This window comes from Pezoporus occidentalis, unplaced genomic scaffold (genome assembly GCF_034315485.1).
Source record: "Pezoporus occidentalis ecotype Australia unplaced genomic scaffold, CSIRO_AGI_Poc_V1 ctg161, whole genome shotgun sequence".
NCBI classification, from domain to species: Eukaryota; Metazoa; Chordata; class Aves; order Psittaciformes; family Psittacidae; genus Pezoporus; species Pezoporus occidentalis.
This window is the reverse complement of record NW_026913437.1, coordinates 834,984-859,995: the sequence shown is the minus strand read 5'-3', so window position 1 is coordinate 859,995 and position 25,012 is coordinate 834,984. Positions and strand designations below refer to the sequence as shown.

Sequence of the window (25,012 nt, the reverse complement as noted above, 5' to 3'; positions counted from 1 at the left end):
CTTATGGGCTCCATCAGATAGAGGGGCCCATGCTCAGGGAGCCTGGGACTTACCAGCCACATGCAGGCTCTGCCCAATGCTCCTGCTGCTGGAAGGGGGAAGGGAAGAGTGGCTTTATTTCAATTACTTGACTTACAAATTTGTAACTTAGCTGATGCCATGTAAGATACTCTCCTATGCTGCAGCCTGGCTGTTCAGTAGCTACATCTTGTGCATCTGACTTGTAAATAGGACTTGAAACGTGTAGACAGTACCATCATGTTTTTACCTAGCATTTTTTGATGTTAAAGACCTGCTGCCAGGTATTTTACTCTTTAGAAACCTTATCGTTGGTACAGGATGGCATGGTCTACTTCCTTGATGTTCTTGGGATAAAGCTAATGCCAGTTTTCTGTTACTGTGATACAGAAGGTGCAAATCTCTCATAGCTGCGTAATTTGGGTTACCTGTATGTCCTGAAATTTGGAGTCTGAATGGGAGTTTTCCATTAAATTAGAGTTTAGGTATTATCTTGTGTCTTTCAAATGTGTGTAGGACTGTACAAGCTTACAGCTGTATTAGTGCAACTTTTGTAGCTGTAAGAGAGCTTAAATCCTGACGTAGATGTCTGTAGATGTTCTTCTTAGTGGAAGGTTGGGATCTTAAGTATGTCTCCTCATCCTCAAAGTATCGCGCTTTGATTGCAGTTAACATCACATCTGAATAAATAAAACACTGGTTGTGGAGAGCACCCTTGAAAGTGCCAGTGCATAGCAGTGTGAGAGTGTAAGGTATGTTAAAAATGAGTGTTTTCCTCAAGCTTAATGGCTTGTCAGAATGTATTGCTGCCTGATCAGGCAAGGAAAAGATTAAAGGTATTATAGAATCATGGAATAGTCAGGGTTGGAAAGGACCTTAAGATCATCCAGTTCCAGCCCCCCTGCCATGGGCAGGGACACCTCACACTAAACCATATCACCCAAGGCCTCGTCCAACCTGGTCTTGGACACTGTCAGGGATGGAGCATTCACAACCTCCCTGGGCAACCTATTCCAGTGCCTCACCACCCTTACAGTTCCCCAAACTGTGGCATGTTTTGAGTACACAGATTTGTGAAATTTGATAGAATATTTGAGCTGTGCTTTCCACCTGATCCTGTAGGAATAGATCTCTTGCTGAATGCGTTTTCATGATTGTTTTATTTATGCCTTTCAGTCAAGGGGTTTAAACATCTATCCTGTAACTAGCACAGCATCTGGCCTTGCTCTGCTCTTCTGCTGTTCAGCAAGCCTGAAGTTATTCCCGGTTTTTCAGATTTGAATGTGGAGAACTCCTGTAGGAGCACCCAGAGACTTCTGTCAGAGCTGTACAGCACTTCATGCAGAAAAGCTTGGAGACAATCTAAAGATACTGTTTTTTCTACATTGTCTATTTATACTTGGTTGACTGGAAATAGCTAGGAAAGAGGTGGTTCATGCCTGGCAAGAAAATACCCACACCCCATTACAGCGGATAGGAGCAGTTTCTTTGAGACATTATTTCAGAACACAGTACTTACTCATTTTCACCCTATACTGTTTGCAAGGAATAGTCAAATCCTCCAAACACGTCTGGTAACCACAATGTTTGCCTTAAACTGGAGCTCCTTGCAGGTCTTCTCAGCTGACAAAGTTGGGCTTTATAAAAAGCGCTAAAATTAGCCAGCCCTTCCCTGCTGATCTCATAATGCTGGAATAGACTCTCAGAAATGGTGTGGGCTTAAAAAAACCCAGGATAAATCTAATAGAGCACACTTTGTTAAGAGAATTGGATGTGAGCCTTTAAGGAACTGCACCTTTATTTGCCTGCTGAGTTTTCTTTAGAGTTCTGTCACTAGTCAGGCAGTAGGGTGGCAAAGCATAAAATGCAAGAGGCTTTTCACAGAGTATTTCTGCCGTATGCTTGTGCTCTGTTACAAGATCCTAACACAAGTAAATATTTGCTGGAGGCTGCTGGGTGTGTGGTAGTGCACTAGGTCTGGCTCAGTTGAGTATTTTTAACAACTGGGTTTTCTTTTAATAAATACATGGTTTTGTTTGCAGAATTTTTTAGAGCAGTAGCCCATAGATTGATCTTTGGGGTTCTGAAATGGGGGGGGGATTGTGGCAAACAAATAGCCAAAGATCCCAGTTTTGAAACAACAGTCTGTATATCCGATACCAAATCTTTCTTCTTTCGTTAGTGTGAACCAGCCACCTTTTTTGTAGGTACATACCAAGGGCAAAGTCAGCATCTAGAAGGCAGTGTTGCAAGAATTCTTCAGTTCTAGTATTCTAGTGGTTGAGATCTCCACAAAGAAAGCAGAGAAACCCACCTCTTCACAGGGGCTGAGATTCAGGTAGCAGATAGTGACAGAGTACATGAGCTTTGTGATATTAATAATAATAAAAATATATATCTTAAGATAGGTGCTTCAAGTCATACTTCCTATTTTACTGCATTGCTCTTATCTTTGACCTTTTAACAGCTGATTTTGAACCTCTGATATGAGAACTTGGGAATCCTGAACCTTTCTGTAGGGTTCCAAGTCTGGCAGTGCAGTTTCTCCTGGCAGGTGGTAGGAGTGGTGCTTTGTCTCTCAGGATCAGAGGTGCTCCTGTGGTAGCAGGCACGTTCTGTGGTAGGATGCAAGTCCTTGGGTACAAGCATATTCAAGGGCTGCCAGTTCTTGCTTTTTGCTGACAACTGACAACTTCACTTGGAGCCTGTGGACATGTTAGATATAATGCTTGTAGTTACCACATAGGCCAAGGGGCAGGTAGCAGCTCCCTGTGTTAGACTTTTGATTTCTGGTGTCTTTGAAGTGTGTTCACATTTACTGTCTTCTGTCTTGCTCAAAGTCAATGGAAGGTCTGAGTGTTTGCCTCAAATGAGAGGTGTGATGTTACAAGCAAGTTTCCTATCAAGATAGTCATGCTTCTCTATCACAAATGACTGGAATTAATAACTGATGCAAAGACAGTCTTTTGTAAGAATTACACCTTGTATTAAACCACTTAGTTGCAACTTAAACCGCCACCAAATCACTTCTATCTCCAAGTTCTATTCCTTTAGGTAGGCTCAGTTCAGATGCCATTAGCAGAAGATTATTTTTGGTGGGGTTTTATGGTTGCTTTTCAAAATAATAAAGTCAAACTGTGATTGCTCCTTTGCCCTCTTGCTTAGGAGCTGTGTGACCATTCTACAAGAAGCAGTTACATGGAACTTAGAGATTAATGGGACTCTGCATTTGCATTCTCCTAAGAGTATGCTGCTAGTCTGTTGAAGTGCAAGTCTGTTTAATGGCAGCCTTGGACTTTTAACAACTCATGCCTTCCTTTACACAGGGCACAAAACTATGGATAATAATGGAATACTTGGGTGGAGGGTCAGCTTTGGATCTTGTAAGTATATGATTTTTTTTCCTTATAAATACTAGTGAATCCTATTTCATTGTGCTTTCCAATTTCATTATAAAGTTAGTTCCTGGAGGCAGCTGATGTTACACCACTGCTGGATTGTAGTGCTCCAAAAAGTGGGAATTTGAATGGTAGCTCTGTTATGTTGAATTGATATTTAATTTTGGCTTCACTGTTTGTCTCTAAGCATTAGGAAATGTCTCAGTCAAATGTAAGGCATTCTTTAATTTTTGGTTTTAGTAGGGTGAGAAGTACTTGTGGTTGCCATATGTGCTGAGGTTTCAGGTTTTGGGTTGTCTGTCCACTCCCCCCCAGTAGAATTCATTACACTTGAACAACAAAAGTTTCCTTTGGGATTCAGGGATGATCGGTGTGCCCACAGGGTGCAGTTAATTTTAACTGGTTAAAAGATGTTGGGTTTTCCATTTTCAGATATTTTCAGCCAAGCATAGAAGTGCCTTTTAGTTAAGATAGTGTCGCATTTATGAAGGATGCAGCTCAGAGAGTACAGGAGCAGAGTCCACTGTATGGGGATGTGGTTTCCCCATGGTTTCAGGACGGCTCTGCCTCAGCTGTGAAGCTCAGACCCACCCTTTCCTGTAAGATCATAAAATCAGTCTTTGTGTCACTCTGAAGGAAAAATACCCCATCTTCAGTATGAAATGGATGTTCATTATATATTTGCCAGCAGTGGTCCTGTCTGCAAGAGCTGAAGTGTGTGCATCACTTCACAAGTCAATTTACACTACTTTATGAATTTACATCACATCAACTCTGCTATGGGAAAGCACCAGCATAGTAGTTCTCTGTAGCATGTAGTAGTAGCTTGCAGCTCTGGAACTCAGCCTTTTTGAGTAATTGAGAAGTCTTCTGTGGAGTGTCAGAAATGGTGAAATAGCTTTTACCAGGGACAGCTGAAACCACTGAACCTTTAGAAGAATGAAGCTTTTAAGTTTTGTCTCATTTGCCTCACATTGCCATACCATAATTTCATGGTACTCTGTGTTTCAGTGCTGCTGTTTGGTATTTTTTTTATGGCAGAATCACCCACCTTAATTGTTTTATTTACATAGCTTTCCAATGTGCAAAGTTTACACTCCATACTAGCAGCTTTATAGTAGTGCATTATGTTGATGCAAAAGCAAGCTTGGAATCAAAAAAGCTGGAACCAGACAAAAAGCATCATTAAATTTAAAACCCAATAGTCAATAGACTAATTGGAAATAAACCAAGTTTCATAATTCATTAAAATGCAAGATTGAGTCTGATTTGCTGTCTGTAGGAAACTATAACTTTGTGCAAAGTTAGTTCTAGCTTTTCCTGTGAGGGGAGTGCACAGTGTGTGTTAGAAAGGTAACAGCATCTTCAGAGTATTGTCAGTAGAGGAGATGTGAAGATGATCGTTCCAATGGTACCTGTTGACATACTTTGAATATTGCATGAATTCTGTTAGTTCTTTTAAAAGGAAATCTTTGAAGTTTAAGGTTTAGTTAAATCAATAACAAGGCAAAAAATGAGATACAAGACTCAAATGAATGTCTTTTCTCTTAGCTGCGTGCTGGCCCATTTGATGAGTTCCAGATTGCTACCATGCTAAAGGAGATCTTGAAAGGTCTTGACTACCTACACTCGGAGAAGAAAATCCACAGGGATATAAAAGGTGCATAATGTTTCAAATGGTACTTTTTTAAAGCCTTTAAAATGCCTAAGAGCAGTATTCTCATTTAGATGTTATTTCTCCTTGGCAGCTGCCAATGTCTTGTTATCAGAGCAAGGTGACGTTAAGCTTGCTGATTTTGGAGTTGCTGGGCAGCTGACAGACACGCAGATTAAGAGGAATACCTTTGTTGGAACTCCTTTTTGGATGGCCCCTGAAGTTATTCAGCAGTCAGCGTATGATTCAAAGGTAAGTATGAGAGTAGAATACCTTTTCCTTGTATCTGCAGATGCAACAGAAGTGACTTGGAGTTTTGTGGGTTTAGTTCTACCAATATGGAGAAAAAAAGAGATTTTAAATTACAGGGTTTCAAATAACAACATTAAAAGTAGGATCAAATTGATTTTTATACAGCAGTTACAGCTACGTGTGCTCACATGCAAGACCTATGCAAAGTCACCAAGGAAACTGATGTTTTCACGTTAAGATTCCTTCAGAGAAGCTCCCTGAATGCTTCTGGTGTTGAGAGTTGGTTGGGTTTTAATTTTAATTCTGTGTTTCACATGTAATTCAAACATTGATAAGACACTCACAAATTAGAATGTACCTTATTTAAAGCCAGTATGGTGGCTGCAGTTTTACTCTCTGCTCAGATTGTAATGAGCACCTCTGGATATCATTTCTTTAATGGTATTCCTGAGCCCCTGTATAATGCTGAAGATTTTTAGCACAGGTGGCTGATCTTGGAAAGGGAAAAAGTAACTTGAACTACAGGATGTGTAGCTGTGGTAGTGTGATGGTACCTTGTACATCTCTTTGTCCTGGGAGCTGTTGATGGATGACTAATTGCAAAGGAGAGTTTCCCAAGGGAACTAGCAGTAGAAAAGCAGACCTCTGTGTTTCTCTGAGGGATGGGTCCTGCTGCTAGAATGACAATAAGAAGGGCACAGTCCCTCTTCTCCCATGTGTACACCCACAAGACAACCTAGAGCATGTGATTAATGAAATGACAGTGTACTCACTGCTGGCCCTGGGCTTTCTGCTCTCTGTAGATGCAAATATAGAAGCAAGAAATCTAAAAATCTTGGCATATGTCAAGTAATAATTTCAGACTGATTTTCTCTAACAGTAACCATGTAATTGCATTTGTGATGTGCACATAAAGAAAAGACTGTTGAATATGGGAGATCTCCTCAAGATAGTCACACTTCAGGAGACTTTCCCAGAGTCGTTCGGACTGGAGGGTATTTGCGTACATGTCACAAGGGTTCTTGCTGATAAGAAAGAGTATGTTGTAGTTGTCATCTTCAGGGTTTCATGGTGCAGCTGTAATGTGTTCCCAAGGGCATTTTGGAAAAGCACTCTACTCTCATTTAACAGTGTGTGTTGTCCAGTGGAATGGAGAGTAATTCCTCTTAAGCTTGTCCTTTGTATGAATTGGCTCTGCCACCCCTTCAGTTCCAGTCTGACAGTAACCTCATCTTTTGCCTTATCTCCTCAACATAGAATGGTTAGGGTTGGAAAGGGTAAGAGCAATGCCCTCTCCCTTTTCTTTTTGTTCCAAATGTGTGGTGTGAAAGCACAGAAGGTGCAAGCCTTTGGTAAGGACAGATGTAGGGCCTTGGACAGGATACACTTCAGTTTCTGGAGTAATACTGATGAATATTTTGGCATCTGGACTCAATTTTAACCTTTCTCCTTCTGTCCCTACTTCGAATTGATGGAAAAACAAACAAATTCATACCTTTCTGTAGTGGCAGAGATTGACAAACACCATCTATTCTTTCAAACCATATTGCTCTGATACACAATTGTTAAGATATTTCAGTAATAAACAGTAAGCTACTTAAACTCTTCAATATTAAGTGTAACCCTTATTTACTCTATGGACAACTTCTGTTTGTGACTTCCGTGCCAAGTGTAGTCAGCCATTGCCAGCCACTTTTTAATGAGAGTGACCTTAATAGCTGTTGTAGCTCATCTAAAAACATGTGAACAATGTTTTTTTCACTTGGGGGAAAAAAATCTCTAAATTGGAAAAGAATTTTTATAGTTCATAAGTTATTTTGATACAAAGAATGTGTTCATAATGCTTACCTTCTGCGAAAACATACACCACTTCTTCCTTCCTCACAGACTTAACAGTGCCCTGGTTGCTTCAGGTCTAACTAGTTGTTCATTTTATAACTAAATCAAGCAGTCTGATAGGAAGGCAGCTGTGATCACTGGCTGGATTTGATTTTGATTCACCTCTGCCTTGTTCCTTTTAGAGGGAGGTGTCAAACAAGACTGGATACCTTAGTGCATCTGCAGTTTAAAAAGTAACATCAGCAGTTCTGCCATCTAAACAAAACCTGAATTAGATGTGAAGCATCTTTGGCAATTTGGAGACCATTATATAGAAAAATAGATTAACGTTTCTGAAGCTTTTACCAAAAACGTATGTTTAGGTGCACACTTAACTTACTGACAGAGTTACAACAGTGACAGTGTGCAACAGAAGTGATGTTGCAGGCATCTGTCATTAAAAACTGATTCAGTCAGCCAGGATTTATAGCCTTCAAGTATTAGAAAGAGATCTTTGTTCATTATCTACTTAGACCAATGTTAATTTTACTGGATAGATGTAGATGTGAAAATTTAGTTAATAAATAGTCACTATAGCTCTTGATTTTTATTTTTATTTTTGTACTGAAAGTAACTTCTCCCTTTCTCAGGCTGACATCTGGTCCTTGGGAATCACTGCTATTGAACTAGCCAAAGGGGAGCCTCCCAACTCCGATATGCACCCGATGAGAGTTCTCTTTCTTATTCCAAAAAACAATCCTCCAACTTTATTAGGAGAATTCAGTAAACCTTTTAAAGAATTCATTGATGCGTGTCTGAATAAGGACCCAACATTTGTGAGTAGATATGTGTGTGTGTATGTAGATGTTTTGGGTTTGATTTCAGCTTGCTAAAGCTTGCAAAGTGTTTTGATGGTGTGGTGCATCACAGCTGATTGAAATAATCAGAGAGACTACACTTGCTACTGTAAATGGTAGTGGTGATTTTTAATATATCTCCATCCTAGTCTCTCATTCAAAATACTGAAAGGAGAAGGAGAATGCTGAAACAAATGATGGTGGCAGAGGCAGCCTCCTAGAATGTACTCAGACTCGGGCTATCATCAGAAGAGGAGAGAATCTTAAATCTACTCCAGCAGAACTTCAGCTGCCTCAATTCTGCTTACAAGGAAATGTTGCATTGGAGCATTCTGATTAGTCATTTTCCTGGGTGTGTACCTCCTAGCACACACGGATAAGCAGTATAGGCTTTGTGTGACTCTGATCATATTTTTAGAGTGCTTGTAAACGTGGATTACTGGCTTTTCTTGACTTCCTGTTGCACTAATTTCCTGATACTGTATGAGTTAGCTCTGGAAGTCAGTTGTCTTTCTAAATCTTCCCTATTAACATTTAAAATCGAGACATGTTAGCATAACATTAAATATTTAAAGTGTTTCTTACAGCGCCCCACTGCAAAAGAACTTCTGAAGCACAAGTTCATTATGAAAAATGCCAAGAAGACTTCATATCTGACAGAGCTGATTGATAGGTTTAAGAGGTGGAAAGCAGAGGGACATAGTAGTGATGAAAGTGATTCCGATGGTTCAGATTCGTAAGTTTATTTTCAGTTTACTCTCTTTTGGGCTTGTTTTTAATGTCACTGAAGTAGGTTTGCTGCAGTTTCTCTGTAATTAACTCCTTTTGTATATCTGGTTTTGTTCCGTACATTTTTCATTGGCTTCTTTCAAGAAAACCCCTTGTATGAACCTAAAGACTAATGCAGAAGTCAAGCTATCCACTCATTATCTCTTTAAACTTTCTCTCTCTGAACTTAATCTCAGTTCTGTTTAATTGCTGAGTATTTCCTCAGTCTGAGGCTAGTGGTTATACCAAACCCAATGAATCACAATTAGAAATACTTCAGAGCAAGGTTGAGGTGTATGAAGAAGTTTGCACAATGCCTCTGGAACAACTAAAGTTCTGTGAGTCTTGCTTTTCTGGATATCAGATAACTGTTTTAAATGGGATGCCATGGGAGAAGGTAAGCTTTATGGGTAGATAACATCTTCACTTTGCTTTGATCATATTTCAATTTATTCAGACTGTGAAGTTGTTTGGGTTTGTGTTTAAGTTCAGTTAATGCTTCAATACAAGTTTTTCTTCGTATTTTCAGGAATATGGAACTAATCCATATAGATGTATGATGTGTTTGGGTTATCTATGCTTGCATAGTGTTATGTTGTGGCTAGGATTATATACATGGTATCCTTTTTCTTCAGGGAGTCCAGTAACAAAGAAAATAACTCTCATCCTGAGTGGAGCTTTACTACAGTTCGAAAGAAGCCAGATGCAAAGAAGCTGCAGAATGGGACGGTATGTACAGTCTGAAGAGGAGTTTTAAAAGGATGAATTGCTTTTGAAGCCAGTTTAAAGAAGATAGTGATAAAATTCAGTAGTTACTTTTCATAAGACCTTTTTGTAGTTCAAGAGATGATGCTTGTGATTATTTCCTAAGCTCTTGTCAGCTTTAGAAGCAAAAGATACCAGATACTAATAGATTAGTATCTGTTCACAGAGGTGGGAAAAACTGGTTTTCTGACAATATATGATATCGTTTCATGTGTGTCATCAGGCATCTGTTTCCACATCACATTTGTTGATGTACTGGGGCCTTCATTGTTTTTGTGATGTATATCAGTAGCTTTGCTGAATTGATGTGAGCTTTCAGAATCACATGTGCATTAAATAGAGCATCTATGGCATATAAGAGTATGCTCATGTAATCCTTATTTGTTAACTTTTAGGATCAGGATCTTGTTAAAACCCTGAGTTGTTTAACTATGATAATCACCCCTGTGTTTGCTGAGGTAAGTCTCGATGTAAAAAAAACTTCTTTGAAAGTATTACCCAAGTGCCTGATAACTTGTACAGATTTATCTGCCTTTGTTTTGCTACTCAGCTCAAGCAGCAGGACACAAATAACGCTAGCAGAAAGAAAGCAATTGAGGAACTTGAGAAAAGCATCAATATGGCAGAAGCAACATGTCCAGGGATCACAGATAAGATGGTGAAGAAACTTATGGAGAAATTTCAGAAGTAAGTTAAGGAATATTATATAAAAAGTATTATTGTTTCAAAAGAAGTATCACTCAAGTCCTTCTGCACAGGAAAGGTTGGTTGACAGTGAACTTCATATGTTGTGTGAATTTGAGTAGTTTAGTGGCAAGTGGAAAGATGTGCTATATCCAGTGCTTTAAACTTTCAGCTTTGGTATTTATAGGTAATGTTTCTGTTTGAGACTAAAATGAATAAGAACAATTACTGTATGTGTTCAGTCTTCTGGTGCTGCAGTTTCACTATAGTTGTTATCCCTTGCTTCCTTGAATTTAGCCTGCAGTTTTGTTGTAAGCCTGTCAATAAACAGGAAGAGAATGAGAGAATCTTTATCTTTTTAGAGTATATTTTCTTAAGAGTATCTGGTGGGGTTTTCCTATAAACTGTTGAGGTGAAGCCATGTACTAGTGTAGTGATGCAAAAATAGTTATGTGCTGTTTGCCAGGCTGACACAACGTCGTTAACAAAGTTCTTCCTTCCATTTTTTCATCTGTAGATTTTCTGTTAATGACTCATCCTAAGAAACTTCACACAATTGACTGCCGTTTCGTATGGACCCAGTGAAACCCACCAAAACTACTTCAAGCTTGGCAGTGCTTAGCTCATGAGCTCCTTGTGCCTTTTGGATCTTTGCAACATATTGATGGTGATTGAGGATTTGAAAGAACCTACTCAACTATTTTGTGGCAGTGCACATGGTTTTATATTTTCAGGAAATTATTTTGTAAAGAACAACTTTTAATATTGTAGTTTCACCTGTTTAATCTGATAAATGTTGAGGTGCAGTTTTGCTTTTAGAAATAATCATTACTTTAGTTAATAGAAAGTGCAAGTACGGTATGTTTTGATGCTGTTTTGTGCCTGTACATGGGGATGTACAGGTCTTTTGTATTCATGAGTTAAACTTTTGTAAATCACTAACAAGCTTCAGAGAAAATAGCTTTTTCACAAGCGTATTCAGAACATGTAACGTAGTGGCAAGGGTATTGCTGTAGCACCTGCTTCAACCAGCATATAGTTATTGTGCCCTGAAAAATAAACCTGCAACAGTATCTATTCTGATTCTCAATTGGTACAGTATTTTAGGCAGCTCTATGATTAAATATATTTGAGAGCAATATGTCAATAGTTTGCAGGTGATATGTAGCAACAGGTCTATCCTGATGTACAGTATCTGTGTTACCTTTTAGACCAGGTTTTGAAGTAGTCACTCAATCTTAGGTCATCATGGTAGGAAAATTTAGAGCAATACAGTCGAGGGGGTGGGGGCTTTTGGCAATAATGGACAAAACCTGAAGTCCAGTTTAACTTAATTTCTTTCCTCTGAGTATACATGCCTGGGTGGAAGGGAGCCAGGGAAGCCGAGCGTCGCATGATACATACCTCACAAGCAGGTATCCGTGTAACACCAGCGTTCTGTGTGGTGGTGTTGTTTCTCCTGTAAGATATTTATACACAGGGTTGGTTTTTTTGTCCTTAAATACATTAAAGACAGTACATCACCATCACTTGTTTATAATTTTTCTGAAAGTGTATTTTAAAGATGTATTTACCAGTTAATATGCAAATAACTGAGTTATAGATATTCTTTCACCTAAAAAAGGTAGTACTGTGCAGTACAGAGTGAGGTTTTTAATATTTTTTTTTTTCCATAAAAACTAGGTTAAGACTATAAAGTTGCTTTCAGTTATATATTTATGGTACTGCTTAGATGGGTAATATCTTCTCTTCTGTTTTTTTTTTTGTTGTTGTTTTTTTTCCCTTTTTTGACCCAGTATGTATATTATGCTGAAGTTTTGAACTGGGATTGTTTTTCAGTACTTTAGATGTGGAGCTGTTGGTGTAAATTTATTTTTGATAAAGGCTGGGGGTGTTTATTTTATGGTTCAGACCTGCACATTTTGTTTTTGCACAAAAGGCATTTTAAAGAATCTGAAATATTATCTGCCAAATACTGAGGAAAAAAGTAATGGTGTGTGCAAGTAAATACTGCATTTTTAGTCCAAACGTTGCCATTACATTCCTTTTATATAAAGGACACTTGTGAGAGGTGGTGGTTGGATATGCCAAGGACAATTACTTTCAATGGTGCCTACACTGTAAAGAAAAAAAAACATAAATAAAAAGAAATTACTTTTAACTCCTTGTTTTAATTTTAAGAAGATGTTTCTGTTGAAAACTCATCTGCTATAGAACTGAAATTCCATTAGAATTTATATCTGAGAAAAAAGTCTGGAAATAGTTTTTGAAAACAATAATGTTATGGATTAAATAAATATTTTTATAAATGTAAAAGCAGCAAAAGTTGTAAATACAGTTGATCTGAAGCTTTACAGAATAACTGCATCACAGAAACAAATTGTAGTGCTCCTCTAGCTTCTGTAGTTGGTAGTCTTGTAAATCTGTTTATAGATGAAGCTTATTTCAATGTTTTGGGGGGTTTTAAATGGTTTAAAAATAAATATTTAAGTTCTGTAAACTTTCATGGGCTTGTTCTGTTGTGGATTTCATTCTGGATTTTAGCAACACTTGTGTTCTAGTGCAAGAAAGGCATTCCTGGCACAGGGCTACATGGTTGCTTTGGAAAGGTTTGGGTCCCCCATGCTGTTCTTGTCCAGAGGACACCTCCCAGCAGCTATGCCACGGGGAATGGATGGAGCAGCCCCAGGGCTCACTGTGGTTCTGTTCCTAAAGAGGAGTCTTCAGGATGTGGGTGCTCAGCTGAACGTGGTAGAGATGTCAGAGTGCTCTGACTCCACTGGGGTCTCAGCATTGTGGAGCGAAGGTCCAGACAGGCCTGGGCCACAGGTTCACTTCAGCAAGCTGAAGCCACAACTTGCTTTAAGGAGCTCCATACCCATTTCTCAGAGTTAAAAATGTGGTTTTCTCTTCCATGTCACTTCAGCCTTTAAGGTCTCCTATGTGAGAGACTGAGGGGAGAGGCGATGGGAATTCCTCCTGGATTTTGTAACTGGTGGCTCTTCCCTGTTGACACAGTCTTCCCTCTGTGTGAGTCTTCACCATTCTGGATAGGTGGAGGTAGTAAATTCCTTGGGAAGCTGGGACCTGTCCTGTGTGTGATACAACTTTAACAAGCTGCTGGACTATGGTGCCTCTTCCTTTCGTGTGAAATGGGTGGGATGAACACTTGCCTCATAGGGCAGTGTGAGGGAAACCTCATCCATGTGCGTATGATGCAGCCTTGCTCTTGTAGCACAGTCCATTCCAGAAGCTGTCACTGTACTGCACATGGCACATCTGTCCTTGAAGTTTCTGTGCATCATAAGACTGTAACTCCTAAGGATGGATGTTCCTGGTTTCCAGAGAACAGTTGTCTTTCCCCACTGTGCGTTAGTTATTGATGAAGCCTGTAACTTAATCAGCAGTATTCTGTTGCTGGCAGGTAGCTAATGGAATGATAGAGCAAAATTTCCTGCAGGAAAACCATCTTCTAGCTTGATTTGCTGGACTTCCCATGGTAAACGGAGGAGAATTGACACTGAAGTAGTCTGGATCGGAATAAAAACATGTTCTTGGGTAGATGAGTCCTTTATCAGTGTGACCATTCTGAAACGCTTCGGTTTGACTCCTCATGTTCCACTTCTGTGCATGTAGAAACCTAACTGCCTGCTCTTGCATTTGATCCAATGCCTATACACGAATAGGGAAGTGTGTAGGTCCTGGATGTGTTTGCACAAAGTTTAGCAGTTGTTAAAGGTCTGATTTTATCACGCTGTTTTATGACTGAACACTGGAATAAAATGTATTTTCCTCTGCAGAGATTTAGTGGTATGTGTGTTGGCTTGTCTCAGGGTATTCCAGTAAATGAAGTAACCCTTGCTGCAGAGATGAGGTAAACAGACTGAAAACCTGTCTTGTCCTTCTCCAAAGTGAAGTTCTCTGTATACTGTGCACACTTTGCTGCTTTTTCTGTCCTAACATACATAAAATACAGTCCCTGTAGTTCACAGCATTGGCACAGGAGAGCCAGGAGCAAAAGCAGACTTCACTTTGTGCTCTCCTGTTGATCTAATGTGTTCCATAGGGCAACCAACCAAGGTGGTTGCTCTCAGCAGCACTGAGGGATCGCAGTGGCTCTCCTCAGTCGCTGGGACAGTGAAGGCACAGAGGGAGCCAGCAGCAGTGGCAGGAGGGGGAAACCAGCCCAGCAGTTCCATGGGGCAATAAGGGCAGTGGGGAGGTGCAGGATAACATGGCCTCATGGCAGAAGAAGGAACCCAACGCTCTGTTGTGAACACCTCATTTTTATTGTCCAGCTCTTACCAAGCACAGTGATGCACGGGATGCGCAGTACCCACGGCCCAGTTCTTTTCCTGTTTCAGCCTATTTCTGACCTCCCCTGAGCATCCTGCTCGTGGCAACATCCACTTGAGAGCAGCCCTGAGAAGGACTTGGGGTGCTGGGAGGGGGGAGAAGCTCCCCATGTCCCAGCTTCAGTGTGCGCTTGAGCCCAGAACCCCTCCTGTGTGCTGGGCTGCACCCGCAGAGCGTGAGCAGCAGCTCGGGGAGGGGATCCTGCCCCTCTGCTGTGCCCTGGGGTGTAGGGGTTGGGTACTTCTGCCCCCTGCCCTGCTGTCCATTAACACATCCTCTGCCCCTAACCCCCCACCCAGGGCAGCCCATCACTGTTCCACAGCGGGAGCCTCACCCTCCTGCGGCCCCAGGTCAGGGCCAGCCCCTCCTGCCGCTGCCAGGCCCCTAAGTGAAATACCTGGACCTGCCCGTGCTGTCCCCCGCAGCGCGGGTGGCGAAGGGCTCCTCCTCCTCCTCCTCCTCCTCCTCCTCATCCAGCTGCAGGCTGCCGGAGCTCAGCCTCACGCGGGCCACGGGTGCCCGCAGCACGCGGCCGTACAGGGAGCAGTGCTCGGAGGGCAGGAGGTCGGGGTCGGAGTCGCTGGACTCGGTGCTGCTGCCCAGGTACCGCTCCGTGGAGCGCCTCGGCCCCGGCCCCCGCGGCGCAGGCACGGGCCAAAAGGCTCCCCCTTTGCTGCTGCTCAGCGCAGGGCACGGCCCCAGCGGCCGGAACTCGGAGCCGAAGGGGAAGCGGATGGTTTTCATGTCCGACTGGCTCCAGGAGCGCTTGGGGGGCTGCTCCTGGAGGCCGTGATCGAAGGAGTGAGCCAGAGACCTGCTCTGCCCTGTTCTCCCCATGCACGCAGCCTCGCGATGCAGCTCCCTGCCCCGGGGCCCCATCGGGCTTTGCCTGGGGTGCTTTGCTGCGTCCTCACCGGGTGCCAGCGCATGCCATGGGGGCTGTGGGGCCACGTCCATGTAGAAGAGGACCTGCGGGGCCGGGGCGGCCGCGGGCGGTGGACACGGCACGTCCAGGTACACCAGCGGCCGGGCGCTCACCTCCCGCATGTTGCCCACTGAGGTGCTTTTGTTGTTCCCAGCGAAATGCTGGTGGGGCCGAAAGGACGTCAGGGGGGTCCTGGCACCGAAGAGGTCGGGGGGCTCCCATGCCCGCTCCTGCTCCAGCTCTGCGTAGAGCAGGGGGAAGGCGAACGAGCTCTTGGAGTGGGGCAGGAAGGATGCGGACGCCTCGGGCTTGGAGCGCTCCAGCTCGGCGGCAAACGTCACCTCCACGGCGGAGCTGCGGCGCTGGGTGTCCAGCGTGGGCTCCGAGGCGTGCGCCCCATTGGCATGGTAGGAGCCGCGGCTGCCGTAGGCCAGGCGCAGCTCCTCCACCTGAGCAGGGACAGAGCAGTGGGGCAGAGCGGGGCTGGCAGCGAGGCCCAGAGCTTCCAGGGGACCCCCGGGGCACGGCTCTGCCCACCGCTGCCACCGTGGGCACGCACCTGCTTGGAGACGTCGGTCAGGAGGTCCGGGGAGGAGCGGCACTGCCTCTCGTCGTAGCGGGATGCGTAGTGCTTCCTGCAAGACCCAGAGCATGGAGGGGGGGTGAGTGGCGACGAGGGTCCCATCGCCCCCCAAACAGCACCCAAGCGCTGCCCCTCTCCGTGCCCCCCGGTACCTCTCGAAGGGCAGGCTCTTCTTCGCCTTCCTCCCATGCTCCAGGAGCTGCCGCTGCGTCCTGCCGCTGCAGCATCGAGAGGTGTGAGCAGCACCATCAGCCCCAGCCCTGGGTTCACCCGCTTCCAGCCAGCCAGGGCTGTGCTCCGGTTGTTCCCTTGGGACTTTACCTGTAGCGGAAGCTGGAGCCCTTGCTGCACAGAAGAGCTTTGGGCTTTGACTTGGGCTCCTCGGACAGCCTGAAGAAGGCATGGTACTCCACACACGTCTTCCAGAACGCCTTGCAGGCATCGCGGCTCGCCATCGTGAACTCCAGCGTGTCCTTGCACAGTGCCTGTATCAACAGAGACAGCGCAACCACGTCAGGGCATGGGGCTGGGCTCTGCTCTTCCCCCTCCTGAGCCAGCAAGGGTCCCCGCGGCTCCAGGCAGTGCAGTGTCACCCCGTGGGGATGCGGGAGCAGCACCCACAAGCAGCAGGGTTGGAGGCTGTTCACACCTGGGGACTGCAGCTCCGAGCCTGGTACTCACTGCGATGTTGGCGTGGAGCTTGATCAGGAAGTGCTTCCTCTTGAAGCTCAGCTTGCGGATTTTGGACCAGTTGAAGGTGTTGATCTTTGTGTTGCCCTGCAAGGACACACACGGCCGGTACAGACGGGGCAAGCTGGGAATACACAGTATGATGGGCCAAGTCCTGAGCTCGCAGGACACTGCGTGAGATTGATGCAGCTCAGTGATGCTGGGGTCTGGGAAGGGATGCTGGGATTTGACCCTCCTCTCCATCACTTAGACCTAAAAGAGGAACTTGAGGTTCAGGGCTTAACAACGCCTCCTGACGCTGTTTGTAAAACTCCAGGGTCCCAAGAAAAGCCTCTCAGAGATCAAGGCAGAGTCCTACCTGTCCCAGCTCCAACACCACATAGGTTAATAGAGGATCAGCCCTCCAAGAGGGCTAAGACCCTCCTCTCCTTTGCTGGGAAGTGCAGCAGAGCTCAGTTCACTCCCATGCCTTTAGATGCAACTTAAGGAGGCTGCAGGCATCCCTTACCCCTCATTCTCATCGCACATCAGTCCAGGCACAGCCGCACAGCGCTGGTGTCACAGCAGGACCACCTAAACCTGCATTAGCCTGTGCTGAGCCACCGAGACCCTCCCAGCTTTCTGGGGGAGCCCAGAGCTGAAGGGGCTCACAGGTGTTCTGGTTATGGATGATTCTGGCTCTGGCAGCATGAATCATGGCACTGAGCTCCAGGTGCTGCTGGGGACGGTGGCACTGAGCCCCACAACCGTCACCTCCACACCCAAGGACCGGTGAGGTGTAGGATTTGGGAGGGTTTGGAGCATGCAGAGGGAAAAGGGTGCCCCCCCTCCCCAACTGGAGGGGATGTCCTTGGGGAGAAGCTGGGTGCCCACCCGAGCCCCAGGCTCACCCGCAGGACCAGCACCCCCATGTGTGTCACGGCCAGGTTGATGTGCAGCCCCTCGCCGTCGCTGGCGGGGTGCGGACGGATCCCGTACATCTCCAGCTTCCTGGCCACATCCAGCAGCTGAGCATCCGACTCGGCCGGCGTCTTCCCGCTGCAGACACGAACGTGCCAGGAAGCAACAAGAGAAGGCAGCTGCTGAAAACGGGCTGCAAAGACGCCGTTTGGGATGTGCACACACGGGCGTCACACCCGCACTGCTGCTGATGGGAGCTGTCCCAGCTACAGGCGCCCATCGGATGCTCCAAGTAGGTGGCTGTGGTCGGAGCAGCTCTTACCTGTGTCTCCGGTGGTAGTGCATGATTTTGTGGTCCAGGTACTCCTGGTTGGGCAGGTACCTGTGGGATGCCAGATGCTCCTGGTCCGTCTCCTCGTGGAAGTCACCCAGCTCGGCTGCAGGGGACATGGGGAGACTGTGGGTCAGGCTGTGAGGGGTCACACAGCCAAACCCTGTCCCTGGGGAAGGGGCAGCATCCCCTGCCCTTACACTGCAGCAGGTGGGACACGAGCAGCGCCGCGCTCTTGTCGCTGCAGGGCAGCCGCCCCTGCGCCAGGTCCTTCTTGATCTGGAGGGTGAAGAGGTACCTGCGGAAGGGACAGGAGCGTGCCCTGGGCAGGAGCCGGGCTCAGCACTGATGTGAGCACTGGAATGAGCAGTGAGGGTTCTGCTGCCAGCCCCACATCTCCCCCTGCCCTCGCCCATGCTTCAGCCCAAGGGATGCAGGTCTGTGGGGCCACGGAGGAGCACAGAGGCCCTGGAGAAGGCACCACCACAACCAGAACACCCTTGCCACCGAAGTGCCCATCAGTAGGTTTCAGAGTTAACATTCCTCTATGTTTAGGAGGATGTTTGCATCACTCTCTGGGCTAATGTTCCGCAGAAGCACTGTCTTAGTCTTATTCTTAGCTCCTGCTTGTATAAACATAGGAGCTAACAATGTCATTTTAAATAGTAAAATTAAAGTTACTTCTTCCAGAACAGAGCTTGAGGCGGGAGCCAGACTGAGCAAAGTCAGAGCTGGGGCCCAACTGCTAAAGGCTTTGGCAGGAGCCACATTGCAGCCTCTTCAGAGAGCTGGCACCTCAAGTGGGCTTGGTTTGAAAACAGAGCATCCAGAAAAGGTTATCCCTGGGGTTCTGTGTTGTGAAACACATTGCTCCTGATACTTGGGACAAGGTACCGCCCACAGACAGGTTTGGGGGGATGAAGATGAGGAATGAAATGCGTGCATTGCAATTGTGGACGTACAGGGCTGGGTGGTAAGAAAGCGACAGAACAAGCGGGTACCTGGTGAGCTCTTCTCTCAGGTGGCCGGGGTCCACTGGGAAAAATTTCACCATAAATTTGAAAAGAACCTCCTTAGGATCTTAAAACACAACACCTTCATCAGTGCTGGGTTACGGGTCTGCAGAGCACCCATAGCCCTCTTCACACACCCTCCTCACACAGTACATTACCCTGGACCCTGACCAGCAGGGGCTCCAGCCTGCCCCCATCCCCAGTGATAGCAGGGAGCTGGGCACTTTGATACCACCAAAGAGAAAACGCTGGAACCAGAGCCCCTGTCCCCCAGCAGTAACACTGCACCAATGGGTCAGCACTAGCATGCTGCACTTGGAATAACAGTGCTCTTTAAATACTTACTTTTGACCTGCTTTGTTATGGGCTTCAGTGCTTCCAACCAGACCTGCAACGATAAGGCAATGAAGAGCTGGGTGAATTAACAGCACAAGAGGAAGGGAATAACAGCAGCATCATGCTAGAGCTCAATACAAAACCATTGTCCAGCTCAGGGGCTGCGGTGAGCATCCTGCAGGAGCAGCTATGGATAAACCCCGTGGACCATGGCTATCACTGGGACTGTGTCAACCAGTGGCTCCCCTCCTAAGTCCCATTTTCAGGGGGGTTTGGCATCACTTCCCATTGAAATCTCCCCTTGGGTGTTTCAGGGGGGTGTTGGCACAGCCCCGCCGTGTGAGGATGCAGCACGGAGCAGCATCACAGCGAGCTGCACTCACCTGGTTCCCAGCCTGGCTGCGAAACTCCAGCCCAAAGTACTCCTTCTCGGTGAGGTTGAGGTGGCTGCAGGTGAGGTTGAACAGCCCTTTCCCGCAGGACTTTTGCTGGCAAACAAGCAGAACGGAAGCAGCGGGTTAGGCAAGGGGACAGCGGGGCAGTGGGATTTCAGTTGGGATGGGGGGAGAAGTTCTAGCTCCTGCCTTCACCCCGGGAGCTGTTGGGATTTTCCTGACCCTGCTGCAGCAAAACCTTACTGCATCAGTGCCGTTGGCTCCAGTGCGTGTGCGACAGGGAGATTGTGAACCCTGTGCCCCTTACCTCGCGCTTGGAAATCAGGCTCTTTCTCACCACTTCTCTCCTCTATTAACGTGAAGCAGAAAGGGGAGGGCAGGAACGAACTGCTGCTTTGGGCTCACCTTTTGCAGCTCTCATGGTCTGGGCAGCCCTATCCCTGCGATGAGCTCGGCAAACGGGAGCACACCTCAAACCTGTGCAGCGAGCCCGTGCTCCCCGGCAGCCGGCCCCGGCACTGCTGCTATCACGGTTAATGGTGATGAGCAGCAATAGCACCCTGCAGAGATGCTGGGCCCTGGGGGCAGCGCTGGGCTCTGACAACAGCGATGAAGTGGCACTACGTGCGGATAAGGGAGGCCAGGCTGCGGTTCTTCCCAGTAAACAGAGGCACTCGGAGCGTGTTTTGCTTGACTTGCTGTGGGACGCAGCTGGGAACAGCCCACACTGCGCAAAACACCCGAGGGAGCCCCAGAAGCGAACCTGGCAGCTTCCCACCCCAGCCAGAGCCCTGCTGCTCCTCGCCCAGAGCGCAGCTGAGTGCGGGGAGGCCGGGTTCTGCAGCTCCTCAATCACAGCGCTTTGGGTGGGAAAGGTTGCAGCTCCCCATGGCAGCGGTGGGAGGGACCCTGCTGCTGGGGGTGATGCACATAATCACCACCTGTCCCGGCTTCTCCCGCGATGAAATTGCTGGCTCCGTGCTGAAAGGCTGCTGGAAAGCGATAGCGTAATAACAGCATCGGCTCCACAGCCCTCCCGGTTCTCCTCCAAGTGAAGGATCACCAGGGTAATTAAAACCATTGTAAGTGGTTATTTCCAAGCTGGAATCCTCCAGCATGAAAGGCCTTGGCCTTTGTCAGGCAGCCTGGAAAGACAAGGGTTTCTTACCGGGTTATTACCCACCACGCGTCTGCTGGGAGCCACCCGCTCTCCTCCCCGCCTGGCCCCGGGGAGCCCTGCTGATGGGGACACCAACAAAAGCTGGTGCAGGGCTGGTTTCAGAGCCTGTCCCCCTCAGAGAGCTGCTCACACGTGTCCCATCCTGGCTTGGGGGGTACCAACCCTCACCAGGGGTGCTGGGTACAGCGGTGCTTGGGCTGCGCCCAGGTCTGTGGTTTAGGGGCACTGGGAGCTCCTGGGATTTGGTGTGATCTTTCCCTACCTTGGGAGGCACTTCCCATGCCAGGGGCTTCTGCAAGGCTGCAGCTGGCAGGGGATGCCTTGCACCAAACCCCCTCACCAGCCCTGATGCTCCCTGTGCCAGCTCTGCACATCTGTCAACAGATTCCCACCTTTACTCCTCATAAAGGACACGAGACCACAGCAGTCTCTGTCCAGCCCCAGCCATCATGCTCTCTGGCCTTGTTTGGTTTGTCTTTTCTTTCTTCTTTTCCTTCCCACTGCCTCTTGCATGTAGCAAATTCCACCTGCAAAGTGCTTTGTCCTTCCAGTGCGGCTCTGGGGAGGCTCCAGAGGCTGCCCAGGCTCAGGACACTGTTTGTTTAAACCATTTCCAGAGAGAAAACTGACGTAGGTGTCCAGGGGAGGGAGGGAGGAGTTTTGCAGCATCTCATCCTGGTGCAAGAAACCAGTTAAACCCATGAAAAGCCACCTGTGGCTGTGTCCCTGGGGAGGGGGCAGGGGATCTCTGTGCCCTCCCAGTGCAGGGCCCCCTGCCATGGGACAAATATTATTGAGAAGCAGTACCCAGAGAAGCTGTGGCTGCCCCATCCCTGGCCCTGGCCCCTGCCCCATCCCACCTCCAGCCCCCAGCCCAAGGAAACCCTGGGAGCTCAGTGGCCATGGAGAGGTGCCAGGTCCCGGCTGTCAGTGAGGATGTGGATGGAAGCAGCTTTCCCAGAGCAGCATCCGGAAAAGAACTCATTGCCATGCAAATCCAGGCTGGAAATGAGACCTCACGCACGTGCTGGCAGCTGTGATACCCATGTGAGGCAGGTAGAGAGGCACACGCCGGGTGCAAGGGGGAATCAGGCCGCTGTGGCATCTCTCTTTTGTCCTTTTCCCTCCCATTACACTGAAGTACTGCACATTCAAAGGAGCCTTCCAAAGTCAGGATGGGTTTAGGAAGAGTTGCTTGAAATATCTGCTCAAACCTTAGCCCAAAGCGGTCCTTTTGTAATGGAGAAGTCACTAATTCAGCCTCTCATTTACCGTGCACAGAGAGCATCAAATGCATGAAATGCCTAAAAGGGGTTTGCAATACCGTTCCATGCTAAAAAAGGAAATGACCAGGAGTTCCTCTAATGGAAGCTCTTTGCTGCAATAAAGCGTCCAGCAGCACTGGAGTGCTGTGGGTTTGAGCACCTAAGAAAGCAGAGATGGAAAACAAGGCAACAACATTGTACCAGCATCAGCTTTTAAAGGCTCTCTAACTGTGCCTTGATCTAATCAATGTGAAAAACCGACACAAAAAAGACATTTAAAGATGACTGATCTCATTTTTAAGCTGACTCCAGGCCTAGGATACATGAATTAAACTGAATCCAACCACTTCCACACTGCGCCAAGGGATGGAATTGCTTTACAATCCTCTGCTGTTGCAGAGAAACGGAGCAGTTCTCCGGCTGTGCTGGGAACCTGGAGAACAGGGAAGGCTGGGAAATGGAATAGGACTTGGGGAAAACAAGCTCAGATTGAGCACTCTGGCCCCACAGGAGCTGCAGGTGAGTGCTAGGGCAGGTCTACTGGGCTCAGCTAAGTCACTTAGCTACCGTGATGCTCAAATCCTAACCAACAGCAGATGCTCAATCAGACTTGCACAGAGATGCTTCTAACACACAGTCAAGCCATACCCAGTTCCAGTTACCTGTGTGCATACACGTATCTCTCTCTCACAGCACACATATTAATACTTCACATTTAAAACCTATTTCAAAGCTGTGGGACACTGTCCTGCAGACAATAAGGTAGAGCGAGGTTTTCCCCTCAGCTGCTCACAAACCCGCCCGGTTTCTGTCTCAGCTGGCTGCCCAGGGAGAGCCGCATGCAGGTGTTTCTCACCAGGGGTAATTTGCCTAAGCGTGCTGTTTTTATTCTGTTCTCAGCTTTCTCTTCCTTGTTGAACGCTCAGACTGGCAGCAGGACAAAGGAGAGAAGGACTCGGCACTTGTCAAGAGCATCACTTCGTATTAGCTCATTTCCAAAGGATAAGTAAAAGCCGTTCCTCCTCCTTTATAAATAATGCCCATAGTAGGGGAGAGCAGGAGCGTGCTGGTGCTGAAAGCACTTGGCAATCAGCACCATCATCTCTTGGTTTGGATTCAGCTGAAACCCAGAAGCCATCAGAAACCACACAACCCTTCAGAGCAGCAATGACCTCAATAACCAGTATAACCCCCCCCCTCCAATACGGATACGATGCCCACTTACATCAACCACAAAGATCTTCTGGGAGTCATCCAGAAACTGGACTTTGAGGTGCAGCATCCTGGGGGCCGTGGCTGCGCGTGCAGTGGTCCCAGCGATGTGAGCAGCGCGCCGGGCAGGCAGCCCCGACTCCTCTTGCACACATAATGTCCCTCGCAGCTGCGTGGGGAAGTCACGGATGCGGAGCGGAGGCTGGAGCGAGGGGACTGACAGCTTCAGAACAGAAACCCGGCCACCTCCCCTGGTTTAATGTCACCACTGCACCGCAGGATGCTTTCTGGGTGTGTTAACGGGGGAAACGCTGTGCGAGAGGGGCACCAGTGGGGGTTGGATAAACACTGAGCTTCTGCAGGGGGCGAGGAGCAAAGCGAGCCCATGCTTCGTACCATGGGGTCAGGGGGATGAGGTGGGTGCCTGCTGTCAGAGGCAGCGAGCACCAGGCAGCACCTTGTCCCTAGCCTGGGGCAGGTGCACTGAAAGCCCATCCTACTGCTGGCTCCATGAGGCTGGCAGGTAAGGACAGAGCAGGCGGATGCACTGATGGGCTTCACTGGGACGTGTTTGCAGCTGAACGTGGAACCAGGTGAGAGTCCTTCCTAGGGAGGCACAGCAGGAACTCCCAGCTCCCACCCCGCTTCGGCAGGGCAGTGAAGTCCTATGAGCCCTCGATGAGCCTGGTTCCCATTCCACACCTGAAAACTCATGTCCCCACACCCGCAAAGATGCCAAAAGGCAGCACGGGGCTGTCACAGATGGTTGTTATTGCTGCTGCTGCTGGAAAAAGTCACAACCACACAGGACCCCATGGGACCCGAAGCGACAGAAACGCGTCTCAGCAAACGGAAGATGTCCCATGAAGTGCTATGGAGATTGTGCTTCTTGCTCGCTTCCCTGTTTCCACCAAGGCATCTGCTGAAGTCACCCCAGGCCGTTTGCTGTGGTCCCTCTTCCACTTCCCGAATACTCCTGGGGATGTTAGGACAGAGCTGGTCAGGACACACAGAGCTCATCGTCACCTGGGGTAGAAAGGAAAAGCGTGGAGCTTTTCAGCTGCACAAAACCCCACGAGTCTTCTGATAACCAGGACAAAAAAGCAGCCTTAAAGTCAAAGCCAACGTGCTTTATGGTGAGACTCAAAGCAGAGGGGCCGCAAGGGGCTGGCTGTACCCAGTGTGCAGGAATAGACTCCCAGCACTGCCCTTGGCCCTGAGGTCGGGGCTCTGTGTGTGGCAGCACAAGGGCAGTGCCATGTACAAACCTCTGGGGATGCTGAGGGCGCTTCCCCCTCTGCAGTTCTAAGTGCTCCTGGTGTCAGATGTTGATGGCGCTGGGAAGAGCAGCTCCCACATCGCAGGCATGGCAGGGTCCAGGTCTGGATTCATCAGGGCCTCCGGCCACCCTACAGAGCCATCCTACAGCCAGGGTGGAGCCAGCGGCAGCAAACAAGGTAAAATGAAGACTTCAATAGGAATAGAGTAACAGAATGGTTTGGGTTGAAAGGGACCTTAAAGCTCAGTGGGGACAAGGGGAATGGCTTTAACCTGCCCGAGGGGAGACTGAGCTGAGCTCTTAGGCAGAAGCTCTTCCCTGTGAGGGTGCTGA

General features: G+C 47.4%; 2 protein-coding genes across 2 annotated transcripts in view; one reads left to right on the top strand and one right to left on the bottom strand.

Moving 5' to 3' along the window:
• The window catches only part of STK26 (serine/threonine kinase 26), a 30,449-nt gene extending 17,729 nt beyond the window's left edge, over positions 1 to 12,720 (top strand). The window contains exons 4-12 of the mRNA XM_062612846.1: positions 3,345 to 3,401; positions 4,968 to 5,076; positions 5,165 to 5,322; positions 7,791 to 7,976; positions 8,585 to 8,733; positions 9,401 to 9,494; positions 9,926 to 9,988; positions 10,081 to 10,217; positions 10,732 to 12,720. Coding sequence (XP_062468830.1) covers positions 3,345 to 3,401; positions 4,968 to 5,076; positions 5,165 to 5,322; positions 7,791 to 7,976; positions 8,585 to 8,733; positions 9,401 to 9,494; positions 9,926 to 9,988; positions 10,081 to 10,217; positions 10,732 to 10,756 — 978 coding nt within the window. The 3' untranslated portion in view covers positions 10,757 to 12,720. The remainder of the gene's footprint in view (positions 1 to 3,344; positions 3,402 to 4,967; positions 5,077 to 5,164; positions 5,323 to 7,790; positions 7,977 to 8,584; positions 8,734 to 9,400; positions 9,495 to 9,925; positions 9,989 to 10,080; positions 10,218 to 10,731) is intronic.
• A 1,804-nt stretch (positions 12,721 to 14,524) lies between these two features.
• On the bottom strand, positions 14,525 to 24,117 carry FRMD7 (FERM domain containing 7). Its single transcript, XM_062612761.1, has 12 exons — positions 23,414 to 24,117; positions 19,732 to 19,836; positions 19,358 to 19,400; positions 19,001 to 19,079; positions 18,200 to 18,297; positions 17,991 to 18,105; positions 17,659 to 17,806; positions 16,760 to 16,855; positions 16,400 to 16,563; positions 16,231 to 16,296; positions 16,055 to 16,130; positions 14,525 to 15,944 (listed from the first exon to the last, which is right to left on the bottom strand). Exons 1-12 carry the CDS (start codon positions 23,468 to 23,470, stop codon positions 14,955 to 14,957), a joined length of 2,037 nt encoding a protein of 678 aa, XP_062468745.1. The 5' UTR covers positions 23,471 to 24,117; the 3' UTR covers positions 14,525 to 14,954.
• Between the last annotated feature and the right edge of the window lie 895 nt (positions 24,118 to 25,012).

What these genes read in the sequence shown, in the direction of transcription:
- FRMD7 (XM_062612761.1), bottom strand. Translation starts at nt 23,470, where the DNA reads ATGCTGCACCTCAAAGTCCAGTTTCTGGATGACTCCCAGAAGATCTTT. An exon ending in AGCTCCACGCCAACATCGCA is followed by an intron (nt 16,564 to 16,759) that starts GTGAGTACCAGG and finishes CTGTTGATACAG; the next exon opens with GCACTGTGCAAGGACACGCT. An exon ending in GGCTCCAGCTTCCGCTACAG is followed by an intron (nt 16,297 to 16,399) that starts GTAAAGTCCCAA and finishes TCGATGCTGCAG; the next exon opens with CGGCAGGACGCAGCGGCAGC.